Consider the following 22397-nt stretch of genomic DNA (forward strand, 5'->3'; position numbering starts at 1 on the left):
CATCAAGTCTAGTACTTCAGTCGGAGATTTTGTTAACGAACCGTCATTTTTCTTGAGAGTACCGAGTCCGTTCGAATGATCCTTAGCAAGAGTCTTGTTAAGTCTTGCCACAATTGGAGTACTTTCAATGCTTTCACAATTGTGTACCCAAGATTTCCTTTTTGATCGTCTTAGTTCTTTGCTATATTTAAGGTTTTACGAGACATCAAAATCATATTGATATGATTTCGAATATATTTTAAAATGAGCACTTCCGCCGGGGTACTCCGCTTGCTATCTGAAGTGATTCGTTGTGCGTTCATCGGAGAGATATATTAGGGAAACGGAACCAGCTTTCGCCAGGTCACCAGTTTTCGCCACCCTAGTGGATCACAGGTGTGTTATATCTAGTTGACGTACGTTAATTGGCATCACATTTTCATTGATTTAAACAAAATTAACTACTACTTAACCAATAAAATACGATTCCAAAACCTATCAAGGTTGTACAACTTAAATTATCATTATTTTCAGTTTGTGTTCTCAGATTGGGATGATGTACAACTATGGATGAAAAAAAAAATGGTTTGAAAAACAATATATTTTGTGGTTACAGTAGAAAATTTAAAAAATTTTCCAATCGTTTATTCATTAATTTCAGCGATTGTGTGTAAATAACACTTAAATTATTGCTTATTTACTAGATTTTTAAAAAATTCTTGCTGGCGAAAACTGGTTCCCATGTTATTCAGGTGGTCCAGTTTTCGCCATTGGCGAATTTCAATAGGGCGTTCTGAGCGCAGCACAGGCACCAGTTTTCGTCATGTTTATTTGATTGGGAAAACTCCATCCTAACGACGCTGATTTAGCACGTAGAGGTTATTTTCCAAATTTAACATCCCAGATAGTCAGTTTTAGAAAACCGAATTGTGTTTAGCAGATATAAATTTTAAGGATGGATACAGAATTAATTTGTCGCCATTTCTACCTATCTCGTAAAAACGGTAAAAACGGTAAGTGATTTAACTATCTAGACGATAAGAAAAATAATTTGGCGTAATTGGGCATTTGGCGTGTATATTACATAGTTAGGAATGCGTAGGGTCGAAAAAGTACATTTTGGTCATTTTGGCTTTTACGTCAACTATGAATCCATGGGCAGTATAGATTCTTGCTTGTAATTACTGCATCAAGTAAATTTGAAGGGGGAGGAAGTTTGGGGGTTCAAACGCCCCAGAAGAAAATTTGTTCTAGACTTTCAAACTTGAAATTTCACAGCCGATGGTTGTACGATCTTCGTTGTCATCAGCAGCTTAGAGCCGGGGTGGTTCAACTCAATCTTGGGTAACTAGTCGCCTATTTCCCATGCGGTGTCCCTCTGTGCCGGTGCCGGTGGGGTTGTTGTATAGAACCGTTTTCCTTACGACGTGTCCGGTTCACTGTAGTTTACCGACTTTCGCCAAATGTACGTTGGTAATTTCCCCAAGCAGTGTCTATTGCCCTTGATTTATGCACCTCCGCTACTCTTCACTTTCAACTTGTACTCCGCCAAATGTCGTCCACAAAGCTGCGTAAGTCTTCCGTGGGTATAGTCTACCAGTCTGATAGGGGATTTGAACATTGTCACGTACGTACGGCGGCTTAAGGCCCAAACAGAATGCAGCGTTAACGCATCCATCAGCTTCAATTTGACAGTAAACACATGGGAGAATTGTCAGAATAACGCTGGCGGACTCGTTGACGCAGCGTTCTGTTTGGCCCTTTATGTTTCTAAACCGGAGCGTTTTGCGAAGGGCAAAGTAGGCGCGATATACTGTTTGAATACGCCGCTGGATCTCCATATTTGTGACTTAAAGATAGAGATATATACTTCTGAAAAAGAACTCATTAATGCTATTTTTGTTGAGTTTATAAATTGAGCAAGCAAGTTCATAAATTAGAAATAAATGTACTGAGTCTAGAAAAAAATTCAATTTCCCAGCCGGTTGCATTCGCCGAGTTATATTCTCTGGTTCTTCCTGAATATTTAAAGGATATCGGAAATTATTCTAAAAAAACTGGTTTCTTCGGCCTCTGCTCGTTTATATTTTTTGGACTGGAATTCGACTGATGAAAAGTAGCCATTTCCGTGAATTAGTTCCTAAAACATTGCCAATACTGTTTATGGCCATTTTGGAATGACTGAATTTATAGCTTCATGGATGAGGAACTTTAAGGTTTTACGAGACATCAAAATCATATTGATATGATTTCGAATATATCTTAAAATGAGCACTTCCGCCGGGGTACTCCGAATCTGCTACAAGGTTGCCACAGAAAGTCGTGAACCTGGAAAAGCTTTCAGTGTCAGTAAATTATAAAATCTTGAAAATGGGTGTCAATGCTAATACGATTTCGGTCATGTGCCAAATTAGAGATAGACGCTACTGATACTGATTACAAGTAAATTGCCATATCTCGGTTATTTCTCAGCGGATTTCTTGAACATGCATCACAAATATTACATTTACAATCATATCTTCAAACATTTAGTCTTGATTTTTTTTCCTGAAAACATAGGAAAAATGTTTCTGCTTATTGTGTGCTTCAAACTGCAATCGATATGCAACTATATGGTAGTAAATCTGGGTTTTCCAATTTTATGCCGATAAAAGTGGCGAAAACTGGTGTCGTTACGCTATCCCTTGTTATACTACACTATGGTGATTCCAAGCAAGTGGTGCGTGTTAAAAGTAGCCTATCCGCACTTCACTGCATATGCACAATGTTAAGCATTGATGAATACACTGTCACACGCTTTACTGTCACAAGGAATGAAAGTGTGTGGTGACTTTTGCATGCGCCCTTTGCATCACTGAGGATAATGCCAAGACTGGGCTTGGGCGCGGGTTGCGGGTACATTTTCCGCTACCCAACCATCGCTAATCCCAATGATCACTGCCAAGGCAATCACAATACTTGGATTCGTGACAAGAGACACCAACGCGATCCTGGATGTATATGCGTTTAAACAGTTATTATGCACTTGTCCGCAGCAGTATGGAGTACGCTATTGTGTGGATTCTATATCATACTGTGTTTCTCGAAGGCAGCTCCGAAATCGTATACTACTGTGGTAGCCCTCCCATCGCACAAACTATGGATAGGGTTTACCGAGAGAAGAGAGATTTACAAATGACTGGGAGATAACATGAGGGAAACTGACAAAGGGAGTAGACACATTCAAATGAAAAAGAGGGTTTCTTTTATAGAAGATACTTCGGGAAATTCTTTATGTAACGTTTATTCGTCCGCTTCTTGAAGGTTAATGTTTATTGTTTATATGTATAAAATTTATCTAACTATAAGTCTACTTAAATTATTTGTGATCAAATTCATAACAATACACACAACAGTAACTTCTGTAAAATGATTTTTAAAGAAACGTCACCTTTATATAAACTTGTGTTGTGCGCTGTTGTTTCTCCTAGTTTCTTGCATTATGAGAATTTTCGGTACAATAACAAATGTACAAGTGACTGAGAGACAAAGAGGTCCCGAGTAAGACCGGGCAATCAGCTAGTCATTTATAAACGATTGAAACTTTTTTTTAATTTAAGAGGGAACCCTACTCTGGAAATTCGGAAAAATCGAATTTTATTTTTTTGCATTTTCAAGACGCTTATTTTATCAGAAATGTCATGTTGAAAGGATATTTTGATATCTGATCTCGTTGAAAACTTACGGCAAATATTGTGGAGTCACCTCAAGGGAAGTCCATTGCTGTACGAAATTTCGAAAGCGTTTTACCCGAAACCATGTTTCTTTAGCTGGCGGTACGTGTATCTCAGAATCTAGTGGATCGATTTGGCTAAAAAAAATTCTCAGCATGTAAAAATGAATTATCTAAATTGTTGCCGTTTTTTTATATCTCAATTTTTCAATTATTTATGAGCTCTTAAGGCGATTTTTTATGAAAGAACAAATTTTTTTGGAAAAATTGCCGCCATTTTGGTAATTTTTCAAATTTTTAAAAACCGCTATGTAACAATTTAGGTATTGACCTAAAGCTTCAAAATCATCCTTGAAATCCGTTCTACGATACTCCGTTGGTTTCCGGCATGTACCGCCAGCAAGGAACTATTTTATAGAGGGCATTCACGCGCGCACCTGCCACTCGTATAATAATCACTATTCTGATATCCAAAAAATACAAAATATATTTTCAAATATACCTTAACCAATAACCAAAATACCCCAACACTTAACTATAATTCTAACATCTTAAAAAGTTTTACGAAAATATATTATTTTTCGGTCCTCCAGAGTAGGGTCCCCCCTTAAGTCTTGCGTAAGTGTTGAGAATGTGGACCTATATTAAATAAACAATTATTTAGTTGTCATATGGAACTTCTCTTGAAATAAAGTTTATTCTTTTTGTAGAACTGGCTAGAAAAAATGCGAGAATTGGTTGTTATTTGCTACTCCTTTCATAAATGTGTATTTCTGCTGCGTTTTTGTACGGATTTGGCTTCCTATGAACCGGCTACCTTGAGATTCATAAACAACTACAATTCAACAACATCTCTCTACCAACGTCGTACTAATAAGTTGCTTGTAACTTTTCGAAATGAAAACATGGTAATAATTCAATTCAAACCGTTATTTTGCCATTTACTCGTTTTTTTTTCAGCTGTATGATCAAGCACCTCAAAGTTCGAATCGTAAGTGCCTCTTACCAAAGCAATCCAACTCTCAGCAATGTGACCTGCAAGCAGAGCAAATGGTAGAACCCGCTTTTTTTGATATTTACTTATGTGATGATTGTGATGCTGAACTTTATTCATACAATGCATATGTGGTAAGTTTGATTATATCGTTGAGACCGGCACGTCGCCATTTTTCTATGACCGAAATCTAAAACGTCAAAACACTGGGCGGGAAATCATATGAAATCATAGAAAATATATGGAACGGCCATTGTTGTTTGGGGCCCAGCAGCGAGGGGCCAATCAGTATGGGAGTACTGTCAAATCATATGTGAGAGTGTGTTGGTGACACCTGGCTGGTTAAGACTGATGATATCTCACGGCAGATTGTTGTTTCCGGCTATCTAAATGCAAATTGTTCTAGCGTTTTTGCTGTTTATCATGGGTTAGTTCTAACCCGAACAATGAATAAAAAGTACGAAGGTCTGTGCCTAGGGACACGAACGTGGGGCTCACATAGGACTATGAATGTGGACTATGAATTAATTCGACAAAGCTTGCCCTTTTGCAAATGTTTATCATGCAGATTTTTAATTTAGTGTATTGTTACAAATGCTCTGAAACATTGCTATACATAAGCAAAGCCATGGGTATAAACGTCCTTCAGAATTTGACCCTTCTTTATCGACAGACTTCGCAGCCGTTATTACAATACAGGAAAATTACGGGCCTAGTGCAAAGATCCTATTAACTCTGTAGCGGCACCGTCTAGTCGAGATTCGAACATACGACGACTAGCTTGTTAGACCAGCATTGTACCTCGAAGCTAACTAAGCGGGCAATTCCTATGTATCTTGACATTGACATACAACGAGAATACAAGCTTAAATGCCCGTGCCCTGATATATCAGTTTTGTTCGTTCCACCACTAAAGCTGTGAACCATTTCGCGAAATTTTTAACTGTTTGGTTAAAATTTGACAGTTTGATGGTTTTTCGAAAATAACCCTGCTCGGGAGCATGGTAAGTTTTAATAGTTCGATTGTTTGCTTCTGAGAGCCAATATACCACAGGTGAGGAAAGAGCTTCGTTCATTCTCGCAACAACCTTCAAAGCAGTGACATCGGTTCAAGTTAAGTCTTGTCGTTTTGTTCGCGATCGCGTAGAATTTGAATTCCAGCTGTGAACATTTTTGAAAAAGTGGAGTGCAAGCGGATTGATTTAAGCTTTTTTTCGCGTTTAATATATCTTTAAATAGTATATGTTGTTTTTTCTCTTTTAATATTTAATAGTAAAATTATATTTAGTTTAAATTCAGCCTTGTACAGTATCATATAAAATCTTAATTATTGCTGTAAGGTGTGATCAACATTTCGAAGTGCATGATAGATGATGAAATATCATTTCGAGTATTTGATGAAGCTTCTTTACTAAGAGTTGCATCAAATCCTCAAAAAAATCTAGCAGATAGCGGTAAAGTAGAATGCGGTGACTCTAAAATACTCAAGGAAATGGCACGCCAAAAAGAAATCAAATGCAGGAGGATGACGCAACAATTAGACGAATTGAGCGATTCTTCTATGGAGGACGCTTCATTTCAAGAGATGATGCAATACCAAGAAAATTTTCTCGACGTACTAGACTCGGGTAGTACTAAACCAAATCAAGACGCTAAACTTAAAAAGATGACGCAATACCCCAAAAAGTTGGGTGACGACTCAAGTAAGGTAAAACGGGTACACAAACAAAAACTTAAGAACCTAAACGATAATTCAGATACAAATAACAAACATAAAAACGAAAACACACAATCACCAAAATCAAAGAGGAGAAAGACCAACGACAAAGATATTTGGATCAAAAACACAACACACTCAGTATTCTTCATTGAAAAGCAAACTGCAGATCAAAAACCTTTACATACAATGGAATTAGCTAAAATACTCAATAATATCGGAATTAAAGACTATAAAGAGTTAAAATCAGCAGGTCAAGGTAGATACAGAATCACGTTCAATCGTCCGAGAGACGCAGAAATGTTAATAAATTCTAAACTTTTGACTGACGAATTCAGACACAAAGTATATGTAGCAAATATGCTTAAAGAGTCCATTGGCATCATTCGTAGAGTACCAATTTCGCTTACAGAAGAAGAAATACTTGATAATATTAAAACCGACAATAATCAAGAAGTTATAAAAATAGAAAGGATTAAAAGAATGACTAACGAGACACTTACGCCTACAACTACCGTTACAATCTTTGTCGAAGGTCAAAAATTACCTATTTTTGTTACAATTTTTGGAGTATACGCCAAAGTCGATAATTACATTTTCCCCCTCAAAATATGTACAAAATGTTGGATATACGGTCATAAAATCAAAGCATGTAAGAGTACCATTTCTCACTGCGAAAACTGCTCTGCCGAACATAACAGTAATGGCTGTTTGGCACCCGCGAAATGTTATCATTGCAATGATTCACATAAGATTACGAACAAAAATTGGCCTGAAAGAATTCGCCAAGATAAAATACGTTACCTTATGGCCGAAGAAAAATTAACCTTTCTCGAAGCAGCCTTCCGTTTTCCTAGAAACAATTCTGTACAGTATAGACTCAACTCATCCAAAGATTTTCCAAACCTTCCGACATCCAGTAACAGCAACCCCCCTTCAAACATAATTAATCAACATGAACTACCTAATTACAATAGAGTACCCAATCAAACAGCAAACCTGAAACAATATGAAATCAATAAAATCATCCAAACAGTTAAAAGCGAACTATTACAGCAACTAAATATTGACACACTAATAAATAAAATGAAATCAATACAAAACACCATAATTAATCATGCAAATCAACACAAAATAAAGAAAAACTCAATAGTTACTGATATATTGTTAATTAATATAAGCGATCAAATTAAAGCTATAATAGAACCGGAAGTTAAAATACCCGCGACTACATCAGAAACAGCTCCCTCAACATGAATAATTACAGAACACTCAAACTTATACAACACAATATAACTAGTCTCAGACCGCCGGACACACGAAAAGCACTAAATCACTTCCTAAACACCAATCATATTGACATAGCTCTTTTACAAGAAATCTGGCTTAAGCCTACTGAACAATATAAATTCCTAGGATACAAATTACAGAAATTTCTCAGACCATCAGGATATGGTGGTGTTGGTATTATTATCAAAGATGATATACAATTCGAAGAATTTGTTATTCCAAAATTAAACCCAATAGAAGCAGTAGCCATAGCCACTTTAAATACACAAGTAGAATTAGTCATTATTTCAATATACATACCACCACCGCCTATCCGAAACCAAGACATTAAAGAACCAATTACCAAACTACTAGATATCATAGAGAAAGCCAACAAACACACAATTCTAGCATGTGACTTTAACGCACATAACCCCATTTGGAACCCCAAGCATCCTAGCTGTCCTCGAGGAGAGATGATAGCTAAATTACCAGACGACACTAACTTGATTATAATGAACGATGGTAGTCCAACCTTAATCAAAGCTCCCAACACAAATCCGTCCGTAATTGACCTTACTTTAATATCTAGCGACCTAGCTTACAAAGTTGATTGGAACGTAATTGACGAAGAAATATGTAGCAATCACAAAATAATCCAACTTGAAATCCAAAACACTGCTAAGGTACATCGCACACAAACAACGTTTGTTAACAAAAGAAAAGCAATAGAAAAAATAAACGAATTATCACCACGGGTAATAGAAACTCAATATGATATTTTACCTGTTTTAAAACAGGAGATCGACAGTTGCAAATTTGTAGTTAAAAATAAAAAATACATCCCAAAACCATGGTGGACAGAAGAAATAAGCGACCAATAGAAGCAAAAAAACAAATATCTCACTGCTTATTTTCGAAACCAAACGGTTGAAAACTATTTACAATTTAAAAAATCTCGCGCGAAACTGAAACAGATGATTCGACAACAATCTAGAATCAGTTGGTTGAAACTAGTAGACACAACACAATTGCACAACAGTTCCCGTAGTGTGCAGCTACTTTTGTGAGCTACCGCAAATCCAAATTGTTTCAGCACATTAAATTAATTAAAACTGTGAAGAAGGTTTCATTGCTTAATGCTTGGGAATCAATGTTCATTTCCAATGCAGCGAAACCGCTTATGAATGATGATGACGCACCAATAATCTCGCCTCTCTTCAATCTTATAAGAAAATATTAAGCTGTGACATCTTTCTCACTCTCTCAACGACGTTGCATCGATGATGATACAATAACGACACAGTGATCAGTTGGACATCGGCTCTCGTCCTGGAGATAGGCATATGATGCCTGAAACCGGTCGACGTGTAAGTTAAAAGTAATTTGTTTTATTTTAACATTTTGTAAGAGTTAGAAGTGTCTTGTCCGCGATTGTATCTAGTGATGAATGGGTTAATACCAGATGAATGGAGAAATATCAAACTCATACCGATACTAAAACCAGCAAAAAATCCCAACATTACAGTGTCATACAGGCCACTAGCTATGCTCTGTGTAATAATCAAATTAATAAATTTTTCAGTCAAATGCAGGTTATCAGATCACCTTGAAAAAGAAAAACTAATTCCTCTATATTCATTTGGATTCAAAAAGAAAGTTTCTTCGATCAATTGTGTTAACACCCTCATATCTCACGTTCAGCAATCCAAAAGAGAAGGAGAAATAATTGTAGCAACATTCCTAGATTTATCAAAAGCGTTCGACAATGTCGATATAAACATATTACTACAAACCCTTATTGACGCTAATATACCAGCACCACTAACTAATTGGATATATTACTACTTGAAACAGCGGAGTATAATTCTAGAAATGAATGATGGTGAATCTAGAACTAGACTAGAAGAACTAACAAAGGTATACCGCAAGGTTGCCCGCTCTCGCCCATTTTGTTCAATCATTACACCAAAAACATTCATTCCCTTGCAAATAATAATAACGTACTTATTTAAAATGCTGATGATTTTACGGTATTAGTTAGAAGCAAAAGTTTACATTCTGCTTATCAAGAAATGAACCTTTTCTTAACAGAAATTACAAATTTTTTACATAATTTGAAAATGGTAATTAATCCAGACAAGTGCGTCACAATGGTCTTTACCAATAAATTCCAATCAAACACTAACATCTCAATAAATGGAACGCTGATTGAAAACAAACCATTCCACAAATTTCTTGGAATCTTCGTAGATTACAAACTAAACTATAATAAACACGTTGAAACAATAGTTGCTAAGAGTAAAAGTAAAATAAACATACTTAAGATGTTAAGTAAAAAGAAAAACGGAGTGCACCCAAAAACAATGTTAAAAATTTCAAAAAGTATAGTCCAGCCCCACCTGGACTACGGACTAACAATCATTTCAGCTACATCCAAATCATCATTTGCTAAATTAGAAACCGTACAACACTTATACATTAGAATTGCAATGCGTTACTTAAAATCAACTCCTAATCACGTTATATTATCAGAGACAGGTGAACTTCCACTAGAAGATAGGGCTGAATACCTTGCGTTCAAAGAAATTACAAAAGCTTTTTTCTATCACAATACTCCTGTTACAAAAATAATATCTGAATTTATTCAATGTGAAGAAATCAATAAGCATAGTTCATACTTAGAAAGAATAGTAAGTCTAAATAACTATTGTGGCGAACCTAACAAGTTACCCTAATGTGACAAATGTGAAAAACAAAAAGGCGACAATTCAAGTGTCCCTTGTATTTTCTACGATGGAAAAATTCCGGTCTATATTCGTTCCGAAAAAAACTAGACTCCGAGCAATCGCCCGAACCAATAAATCAACATGATGAATCTTATGCCTACTCGAACCACGCAATTAGCATCCGAAGAATCCACGTCCACGATCAACAATCATCGCAGCAATTTCTTATCGACACTGGTGCCGACATTTCGGTTGTTCCTCCGTCTCTTCGCGAACTTCTCCACCCTGTGAAATCTAGCCAACTGTTCGCTGCCAACGGAAGCCCAATCCAGACTTATGGCACGAAACGCCTCACAATTGATATTGGCCTTCGTCGCTCTTTCGTCTGGCTTTTCACCATTGCTGATGTAAAAACCCCGATCATCGGTGCGGATTTTTTGAAACACTACGACTTGTTGGTTGATCTCAAGCGAAGCAGGCTTATTGACAACCAAACCCGCCTGGAAATCAGAAATATCAACGCCGTCTCCGAACCTACAATCACCACCTTCGACGTGAACTCGCCTTTTGCTGATATACTTAAAGAGTATCAAGACATTACCATTCTCAATTTGAACCACCGTCCTACGAAAGCGAAAACCGTTCATCAAATCATCACCACTGGTCAACCTGTTTTTTCTCGTCCACGTCGACTCCCAATTGATAAACTGAATGAAGCGAAGGCTGAATTCAGGTTTTTGATGGAACAGGGTATCTGTCAGCCATCCAAAAGTTCATGGGCTAGTCCACTACATATGGTGAAGAAGTCCAATGGAAAATGGCGCCCTTGTGGAGACTACAGGGGTCTCAATGCAATCACGGTCCCTGATCGGTACCCGATTCCGCACATTCAGGATTTTTCTAACATTCTTCACAACAAAAAGGTTTTTTCATGCATCGATTTGCAGAGGGCTTATCATCAAATCCCCGTTGCAAACGAGGATATCCCGAAAACCGCCATTACTACCCCATTCGGATTGTTCGAATTTAAATATATGACATTCGGACTTCGGAATGCAGGACAAACGCTGCAGAGGCATCTACATGACATTTTGGGTGATCTCGATTTCGTTTTCCCTTATGTCGATGACCTTTGCATCGCATCCGACGACGTCGAAAAACACAAGAACCACCTTCGGCTGGTATTTCAACGGCTGAGGGAAAATGGACTCACCATCAATGCCGGCAAATGTCAGATCGGCAAATCTGAGGTCACATTCTTAGGCCACCTCATCACACAAGATGGCATAAAACCTACACCCGGCAAGGTTGAAGCTATCGTTAACTTCCCACGACCAGTGATAGCGAAACAGCTGAAACGATTCTTGGGAACCATAAATTTCTACCGTCGCTTCATCCCGCATGCAGCAGTCAACCAGCAAATTCTCCAAGCTATGATCCAAGGGAACGTTCGGAACGACAAGACTTTGTTGAATTGGGATGAGATCACGACAGCCGCTTTTAACCAATGCAAAGAGGACCTGGCCAACGTGACTCTTCTCGCTCACCCGTGTGCCATTGCAAAATTAGCACTAGAAGTCGACGCATCGGGCACTGCAATCGGAGCAGTGCTGCACCAGATTACCGAAAAAGGCTGCCAGCCCCTCGCGTACTTCTCTCGTAAGCTGACCGATGGTAAACAGAAGGCCAGCACTTACGATAGGGAACTGTATGCGATGTACGAAGCAGTAAAATACTTCAAGGACAACCTCACCGCCCGTGAATTCTGTATTTATACGGACCACAAGCCACTCGTAACAGCCTTCCAGCAACGTCCCGAGCGAGCCAACCCTACGCAACAACGGCACCTCAGCTTCATCAGCGAATACACAACGGACATTCGCCATATACCCGGAGAAGAAAATAGAATTGCTGACATGCTGAGTCGCATCGAGGCGATATCTAATACCAACGAAGCCATCGATTTCGAGCTGATGGCAAAACAGCAGAAAGACGATCCTGAACTCAACTCGTTCCTTACAGATCCTCCAACCACTACCACGTTAGCATTGAAGGCACTGCAATCCCCGTTATCGACGATTCCGATTTATTGCGATATCTCTACTTCTGCGATCCGACCGTTCGTACCCAAGAATTTTCGGAGGCAGATTATTCAAAAGTTACACAGTGCATCTCATCCTGGTGTTCGAGCGACCACTCGTCTCGTAACGGACCGTTACGTCTGGCCTTCCGTGCGACGCGATTGCAAGTACTTCGTCACGCATTGCGTCGCTTGCCAGAAATCGAAAGTTAATCGACACAATAGATCACCAGTAGTTCCGATTTCCACACCAGATGAAAGGTTTTCACACATCCACATGGATTTAATTGGACCACTGCCGCCATCAGATGGAAACGCGTATTGTCTAACGATGATCGACAAGTTTACGCGTTGGCCTGAAGTGATCCCGATCCCAAACATGACAGCAGCCACAGTTGCGCGAGCTTTCATCAACGGATGGATTGCACGGTTTGGAGTTCCAGTGAACGTTACCACCGATCTAGGAAGACAGTTCGAGTCCGAGCTGTTCCAAGAACTTACTACAATTCTGGGCATCACTCACCTGAAGACGACACCGTACCATCCTCAAGCCAACGGACAGATCGAGCGATGCCACAGACAACTTAAGGCTGCGATTATGTGCCACCATAATCCAAAGTGGACTGAATCGTTGCCAATCGTACTCCTCGGAATGAGAACCGCCCTCAAAGAAGACCTGCAAGCATCTGTCGCAGAAGCAACCTACGGAACCACTCTACGATTACCCGGAGAATTCTTCACCGAAAGTACCAGAAAAGCAACAATACCAGATTTTGTCATCGAATTGAAAAAGCAGATGGCGAAACTTCGACCAATTCCAACAAGCAATCACTCCAAATCATCTACATTTGTGCAAAAGGATTTGAGCACATGCAGTCACGTTTTTATTAAGGTCTGCGCTGTTAAACCACCACTGTCGCAGCCATACAACGGACCGTTTCGAGTACTTCGTCGAAAGAAAAAAGTATTTATCATCGACATCAACGGAAAGCAGTCACCAATCTCCATAGATCGCCTGAAAGCTGCTTTCATCGAAGTCGACGAGCCAGCAACGATACCGGATAACACCGAACCATCTCCGTATAAAACCCGATCTGGACGCCACGTGAAGATTCCCCGAAGGTATTGGACCAGCTAAGGGGGGAGTACTGTGGCGAACCTAACAAGTTACCCTATCAATCCGTTATCACGAACCAAGTAACTCACTCTCTTATCACACCGATCCACGAAACTCTCACACGATCTCTCGATCAGTCGATCTCCGACAGTAAACTGTACATATGTATATATAAATAAAATAATAGTAGATTGTCTATCGAACCGATAACACGCGTTTTATATTCAATCCGCGCCGGCGTGAAACCGAAAAGGTCCCCCAAACTATCATATTCTGCAAATGGGCAGGTACATTGAGCTTCTCAAAAGTAGTAAATTTAAAATTGTGTCTGAAATTAAAGGACTAACTAAAACAAAACTAAACATTGATATACAAAAACAAATGGTAACAGCAATGCTGAATACAAAATATGCAAACAACTTCTGTATTTATACAGCCGGATCTAAAATCAAAGACAGAACAGGATATGGAATATACATTGTCCAAGATAAAATATCATACAGTGGTCGACTTAAAAGCCAGTTTACCATCATGAATGCAGAATTGATAGGGATATTAGAAGCAATTAACTACATTATTAAATTACAAATTCAAAATGCGGTGATCTTCACTGACTCAAAAAGTGCTACAGAATTGATTAAAAATACCACATCTTCAGATGACTACATCGTCAGTGAAATATACCATAATGTTTACCACTCCAACATAAAAAAGATGATCATACAATGGATACCAGGACACATCAAACTTACAGGGAATGACAGAGCCGACTATGCAGCTAAACAAGGTACAACTAGACAACAAATAGAAGACTACGCTATAACTAAAGACGATTTACTACTGAGCGTGAAAAATGAAATAAAATGTATTTGGGATCAACGATATAAAACCATTTCCGAAGAGAAAGGGAACTACCACTATAAAATACTACACGACGTTAAATTAAAACCATGGTTTCATAAAATTAACTTACCATTTAACTATATCATAACGATATCAAGATTACGAACCGGACATACAGCAACCAAAAATAGACTATTTAAATGGGGACTAGTGCCAAACGATCAATGTGATATGTGCAAAGTAACGGAAAATGTTGTTCACATCTTATACCAGTGTCGCAAATACACTATTGTCAGAAATAAATTCCCAGTAATTGACAATAAAATTGAACTTCAAACATTATTATCCAATAATAAAATAGATGAGATTAAACAACTAGCAGAATTCGTAAAAGAAATTAAAATTTCCATATAAACAGCTTAAATTTTTCCTTTGTAATTTCACTGCCCGCTGCTGAAATAAAAGCATTTCAAAAATACCCGTCTGACAATCGTATAATTATACCTGTGACTATTAACTGTCACACTGACAAGACTTGGCTGAAATGGACCAGAAGGTCGGTCTGCGCCAAACAGCGAGAAAAGAAAAAAAAGAGCTTCGTTGTGTTTCACTGATTTTTCCTTGAATTTTTTTTCACCAATGTTTGTTGTTTATTCGACCCGAAATGAAATAAGATAAATTTTGTCTATCAAATACGAGCAAATGAGCCCCAAAAATTCATCCAATTCCAACCTGGACTGAATAAATAAATTTGCTGTTATAGAAACATATCTTCATCCTCCTTATATATGCTGTCATTGAGTAAAACAATTATCAATCTGTCAAATATGAAATGGTTCGCATTCTGAACTGATTTTAACCACTCGAGGAGAAATAACCATCAAATTGTCAAATTTTAACTAAAAAGTTAAAAATTTCGCGAAATGGTTCACAGGTACCAGTACACTGTTTGCTTTATCGTCAAATTTTCTTCCTGTCAGAATTTGGGCAAATTTTGGTATTTGACAGACATATTTGTCTGTCCAGTACACTGTTTGTCAAATTTGATGTCAAAAATTCGATCTGAGACGTTACCTGTATTACAAAACCGAATAAATTTTGACATATTTTGTAGGGCCAGTAGGGTAACCAACCTATTTTGGACCCCATCAGCAGCTGTACATAATTTAGACACTTCCATTTGATTTTGCTGTAAGTGTCCAAATTATGTACAGTTGCTAAAGGGGTCCACAATACGTTGGTTACCCTACACTGTTTGCAAAACAGCATGGAATTCGTGAGATTATCAAATACATTCGGCCCGAAAATGTTTGCGCCAGCAGATTTCTGTGCAGATCAAACAGATCAAATAAGCAAAAAAAGTACGCTCGGAAAGTGAGGCTATTCATTTAACAGGAATGCCATTTTAATTTTTTTAAACACGTTTTAATACGGTCATTATTATTAATTCAAAATAATTAATACAAATTACTGCGGTATGAAAAAATGTAATTTATATAATTTCAATTTCTACATTTAGTGATGTCCGGTAATCGCTCGATTAATCGAGTAATCGATTAGAGCATGGAATAATCGAATAATTTGTAATCGAATACTGCCGGCACGAGTAATTCATTAATCGAATAGTTTAAATAAGATAAAAAAATACGAATAATCCCCATCAATCGTTTATAATCGTACGATCAATCCAATTATTAAACGAAATATTCGAATATTTATAATCGAATACTACTAGCACCACTAGCACGAATACTGAACAAATCAATTAGTGATACAACGCTAACCAATTAATTGGTAATCGAATAATTGAAAATCAATACCAATGTCAGCCGTGTCGCTTTTGTCCAATACCAATATCAGCCGAATGGATCATTTTACGAACTAACAACATTGCTGATATTGATTTTGCTAAGCATTTTGCAATTTGCTTTCCCGTGGGGCATCTGCGGATTGTCAAAGTGGGTCAAAGTACCAGCACAGCACAGAGAAAGCGCAATATCAATATCAGCAAGTTAGCATGTCGCTTTGTCACGTAAAATGCTGTTTGCATAAGGCATTGCTTGGTATATAATAAGTTCGGCACCAACTTTTCAAAAGATCGTAAGCAGATGCCAGATATACCCAACAAACATTTCTGTTGAATAACAGTTAATCAAGCGCTTATTACCCGGTAATCTATACCCTTACTATTCAAGGAAAATGAATGTATGGTGCATGCATAAATTTGGGATAGCATTATTTTTCCGTAGTATATTTCATTTTTGCAGTCTAATTTTTGCTGTAATGTTCATACCATCATTTTTTCGCTGCGGAAAATTTTTCACGATGCACACAAACCACTAATACAGTCGCACATTAGCAATCCTGATACCGTCCGTTATTATGACAAATGGTGTAAAAAGCTGGATAGCGCATCACTGTGCGATTACAGCGCACTACTTGCGACACACAAAACCAGAATAAAATTGATTGTCACACAGCTATCCACCTATTCGCGTACGTAATGGCGGCTAGTGGGTACAACTTTCGGAGAACGTTAGCATGCCTTTGGCAAGTTGATATTTCCAGCCTTAGTTGTTGTTGTAGAACTTTCAAGCATACGTGAGCGGAGTTCCCAAAAGCAAATAAACATTGTCGAAAACTGTACCCATTAGCCGCCATTAAGCGCGCGAAAAGGTGGATATGCATACAATTATTGTTCATATTTTCCAGTAAATTATCTATGTTAACAGAAACAGAATATAATTAGCCTTTCGATCTTGAAATGAACGTTTACATGCTGACTATTTATTTACTAGGTTTACTAGAATAATGTTTGACATATGTAGTATTATATATGTAGTAGTACTTAATTTTAGAGGGCATTTAAGGTAAAATTAGTCGTTATCGATTCTGCCAATTTCAAAAGCAGTTTTTTGTTTGAAACGAAAGTTCTGTTCATGAAAATATATTCGCTGTGTTCAGATTGGCAAGAAGAAGGCAGTATTTACATTTTTACAACCAGACCCCAGCTATTGGGTCCAAAAACTGCTTCCGAAATTGGGCTCTCCGACGAAAAGTTAATGACTGTTAATTTCCCGTTAAACAGGTTCGAAAAACAGGTTTATAAAGTGATTTCCTCATTATTAATGATTTTTTTACTTTTCACTATTGATTCAATAATGTCCTGATTTATTCCAGTGTCATTTCCTTTGCAAAACTTCCTTTCTGCACTATTTTTCCTGTACCAAACACGACTTTGACAGCAATTCAAATAATAAACATTGTGAGCTTTTTTGATAAGTTTCAAGCAAACAAACCGGCGAACAGCGCAAAACGTTACGAAAACAAATTTAATTTAATTGGCATATTACACTGTTTTATAAATAGCCAAAAAGCTCGGCGACATTTTGTAAAATAAAATTTGTTCGAATATTTGTTTGGGTCAGTTCACGGGTTTTCAAATTTATTTGATGAAATAGATCAAATTCAGCAAACAGTGTACTGGTACCTTGCTCATCCATCGTTGCTATCTGCAGCATTGGCATAAACGTCAGACACTGTTGTGTTGATCTTTGCTGCGCTGCAAATTGCGATCATTTACAGAAAAAGCAGGCTTAATTCCGTTTTTCTTTTGCATTTGTGGCAAATTTGGACAAATTGGATGGATTTTTCAGCGTGAGCGATCGGGAAAAGTAGTGGCATTTAGTTTGACAGTGCTACATCGAGTAGGGTTGCCAAGTCTGATAATTACAAAAACCGGCCGGTCGGTCCTGCCTTCAAAAAATGCGGCGGGGGGGGGGGGGGGTGTTGTGGCAGCATTTCAGAGGATTTGTCTGTAATGTGTAATGTGTGCATTACAGTCGCCGGTAGCATGTAACCGGCATAGAGAGAAAGTGGGAGCCGCTTGACAGTTTCCCGTGTAAGTTATTGAAGATAGCTAGTTTTTGAGTGACAACTAGCTGCTTCTGGCGCTGGTGGACAGTTTAATGTATATTACCGCCAGAAACAAGGTATTATCACTGCAAAACTAGCTATCGTCAATGATCCACTGTTCAGGATCAGGGATGCCACATATAATTCTGTGTTTTTTGTTGGAAAAATCTGGCAGTCTGTACGGCGAGGAAAAATATCTGTGCAAAAATCTGTCCAATGTACAACAATAAGAGTGAAAGAGATAGAGTCATTTTCCGTCTCTTTCACTCTCATGTAAAAGCTCAAAAATCTGTTTAATCTGTGTAATTTGGCGAAAATCTGTATTCTATGCATACAGATTCTGTGCAGGCGATTTCTTTCAAATATCTGTTAAACACAGAATAATCTGTGCTTGTGGCAACCCTGTTCAGGATTGCTAATAAATTTATCAGAAAATTTAACAAACCAGGCAAAAAGTACAAATCCGGCTTCGTACGTCGGAAAACCGGCCTTTTTGCCGGATTGACCGGCCACCGGCTTTGCAAGTGAAAAACCGGTCGGGCCGGCCAAAAACCGGCCACTTGGCAACCCTAACATCGAGTGTTCGGGATAGTGATTGTGGGGGGAAAATTTAGTTTGTACGGTAGTTTTTTGCTGTTCGAACTAATTAGTGAGTGTTTGGTGTTTGCTAATTCTGACTGCGAGTGTAGGTGAGAAAATTGTGTTGTTTTTCTATGTTACAGGCGTAGAAAAATAAGAGAGTGTCTCTAAAGTGTGATTGCGACTGTGATTTTTTTTGCGAATTTTGACGTAGGACTACGTCTTACGGCAAGTTTTGAGATAGGGTGTCATTCCAAAAAAATCGAAAAATGCGAGCGTCACGAAAAATGAAAGGTTTTGAGCGCTAATAGCTCAGCGGTTTTCCGATCGATTTTCAATATTCTTACACCAATCGATCGGAAAATCTTCTAAGAATTGACCCAAATGAAGAAAAGTATGGATCCTTGATGTTGAACTATTGAAAAATTGAAAATAATGAACCTATGTTTTACCAGAATTCTCGCTTCGTGATTGGTTGGAAGATTCTTTACGATGATTTAAACCTATACCAATTTGATATCTGTGCTTGGGAAGTAAGCCAAAACAAGTGACGAAGTCGCCTCATTTCAACAATATTTCCAACACCGCGGCCTAACCTAGACCATTTTGATGTCCTTGATTGGGAAGTACGCCAGAAAGAGTGACAAAGCCCCCTCGGGCCAACAGATTTCTTACGAACGCGATTAAACCTAGTACAATCTGATGTCTGTGTTAGGGAAGTGTGCCAGAAAAAATGACACAAGTTCCTTGTCCCAACAGATCGCAAATTCTTTACTGCGAGACGATTAAACCTCGGCGAATTTGATATCTGTGTTGGAAAAATGTGCTACAGCTGTAGTGTACAGTTATAATAAGACTCTGTATGAATACGCATGCTTGCCGTTTCATTAGAAGTGTAGTGAAAAGATGTGCTGATAAAATAAGATTGAATTGGTAAAATCCCTTCAACGTGGGGAACCATGGGTAATAAAAACAATCTTTAATTTCAGTAAGGTTTCAGGCAAGCAATAGTTTGTGTTCATGATTTTGTTAAATTGTTTTCAAATGCACAATGTTTTGAGAATTGAACGTATGCAACGCTACTAGTTTGATAAATGTTACATACAACGCATGTAGCATGCATATATGTTGCATATAGCATGTATACACGAAGAATCGTATGATAACAAGCATGAATACATGCTACTATCACTACAAAGAGACTTACGTAGTCCTGCGTCACCTATATATGCGGTCGTGTCTTGTACACAACCCCTCTGATTTTTTTGATTGTTCCAGGATGGCCTCTAATCGCCTTACATTTGACCAGGCTAGCGACTTGTTTGGATGGTACTATGCGATGAAGGTGGAATGTTTAACCGACGAGGAATTAAACCATGAAATGACATCCTGTGCGGTAAATCTTGCACCGAGTCTCGACAGATCTCGCAAGCGAAAATGGATGAGAGAGCAACTAGGGGCGGAAAAAGCAGGTACCATCGATAAATTTTCGCGTATTTTAGTGGGGGATCCGACACAAGAACTGAACATCTGCATGCTGAAGTTCTCGGAATTGAAAGAAGAGTTGGGGGCAAAAGCTAGCGACGATGCAGATGATAGGGTTTTTCACACCAGAATATTGCACTTTAGCATTTGCATGATAATAGCGTTATCCAACTCAAGGGGCTCGCCAAATCTCCACGGTCAAATACAAAATACTCTGGTCGAATTTGCGGAAGGTCTTGAGACTGTTTTTGGTAATGGTTCCGTCTCGTTGACTGGTCCGGATCAAAGTGATTCTCGCAATACAAACACCGATTTAGTTCAAACTGATCCACCGATAGAAGCGTTGTCTCTTGATGATAGGGATCATTCTGAGAATACAGCTGAAGTTACTACAGGTATACCTTCTTAGGTAGCAGATGGGAAAATTAAGTCAATTCGTGTCGCGTGTTCGAGTTTCGGCTAGGCTGTGCTGCTAGATAGAGTAGGATTTTTGCACTGGCCTCGTGGCTGTCCTGAGCTCTGATGGCCGCCCGCGGGCTCTGTTTAAGCCCAGAGCTTTACAGCACTTTGGTCTCGAGGGTTGGAAGGCGGGCGAGTCTCTATATTTTGAAGCTTCTGTCGACTACCGCGAACGTCCAGCTTGTGCTGCGCTCAATTTGCTTTGTATCGTGGGAATGCACTGTGAATGCTAAGGGGATGAAAGATTAAATTTGCCCTGATAAGTTGATAACCACTAATGCTCCGAAATTTGTCTTACCTATTGGTTCATTTGTGGTTGTTTGTGTTGGAAAACTGAAAGCGGGCGCGCGGTTGAAGACCGGTGTCAGGCGGGGCTGACGAATCCTCCACTTCTTCACTATACCACATATTGCAACTCGAGTGGTACAAAAAGTCCAAAGCACATTTACAAATTCGATCTATTATTTTTCTTCTCATCATCATCATTATCATCATCATCGTCATCATCATCATTATATTTAAAATATGACATTCCGGCCTTTGGCAGAGAGATCTTAGAGTCAGTTCGTGGAGTCCGCGCAGGGCCGAAACGCCTCCGCCTGCGGGTATAGGCGTGACGGCTATGCTTGGGGCTCTACTTGTGTTTTAGTGGGCGCCAGTGCCTGTCTCGTCAGGTAGAACTGATGTTTGAGGTCTCCCTGACACTTTGTTGACATCACAAAAGGGCCCAGCGCAGAGTTTTATACGCTATTAAGCGACCAGTTGGATAACCCGAAAAAAAGGAAAAAAAAATGGAAATTATGTCTTCCGGATTCTCTTGGCATATTCATACCATCACTGTAAACAAGCATTGACGCGATAAACAAAGAAACTGACAGGTTAGTTAATGTGACATAGTGCTCGTTTCACCTCACCTAAGGGTGCCCATTTCGCCCCCAGTCAAGTAGTTAAAGTAAAAATGGGTTTTTACACTATTTATAGTTTAAAATCAAAACTTCAATGATGGTGAAATTTGAGATACAATGTATACATCATGTTGCAGTGTGCACTTTATAGTTTAAGATATTTAAATGATCGTAAAACCTTATTTGGTAGTGCACCAAAATTATAATTTTTTCAGCGTCTGAGAACCAAGTTGAGTTTTTTAATATAACTCCGTGTTTTAAAAGTAGAGATCACTCATTTTTTGATAAATAGATACTGCAGTACCTACAGCAGTGTTCCGCATGCCATATGATGTTACAAAATGCGTACTTTCGTAGAAAAGAGGGGTGCCCATTTCGCCCCGTGTGCTCATTATGCCCCTAATCCCCCTACTATCGAATCACAATTTTTAAGGAAAAGTATTATTTTTATTATACTACATATTGACTAAAACTTCCAAATTAGATAGATCAGATCAGATATTATAAAATAAATAATAATCTTAGTAAAATTATTTTAGAAAAAACTACAAATGTTAAAAAATAATTGAAAAGTAAAGCAAAAGAAATCCAAAAAATCTTTTTTTTTATTCTCT

The 22397-nt window shown here is 38.3% G+C and overlaps 1 protein-coding gene across 3 annotated transcripts in view; it reads left to right on the forward strand.

The window, feature by feature from the left end:
• Nucleotides 1–22397, forward strand: part of LOC128743673 (uncharacterized) — a 330438-nt gene that overhangs the window by 222727 nt on the left and 85314 nt on the right. For 2 of the 3 annotated variants that reach the window (XM_053840296.1, XM_053840295.1), the window contains exons 3-4: nt 4402–4599; nt 4652–4819. In XM_053840296.1, the coding sequence (XP_053696271.1) occupies nt 4402–4599; nt 4652–4819 (366 nt within the window). The remainder of the gene's footprint in view (nt 1–4401; nt 4600–4651; nt 4820–22397) is intronic. The other variant, XM_053840297.1, reaches the window with a different exon arrangement.

Source organism: Sabethes cyaneus, chromosome 3 (assembly GCF_943734655.1).
Source record: "Sabethes cyaneus chromosome 3, idSabCyanKW18_F2, whole genome shotgun sequence".
NCBI lineage: Eukaryota > Metazoa > Arthropoda > Insecta > Diptera > Culicidae > Sabethes > Sabethes cyaneus.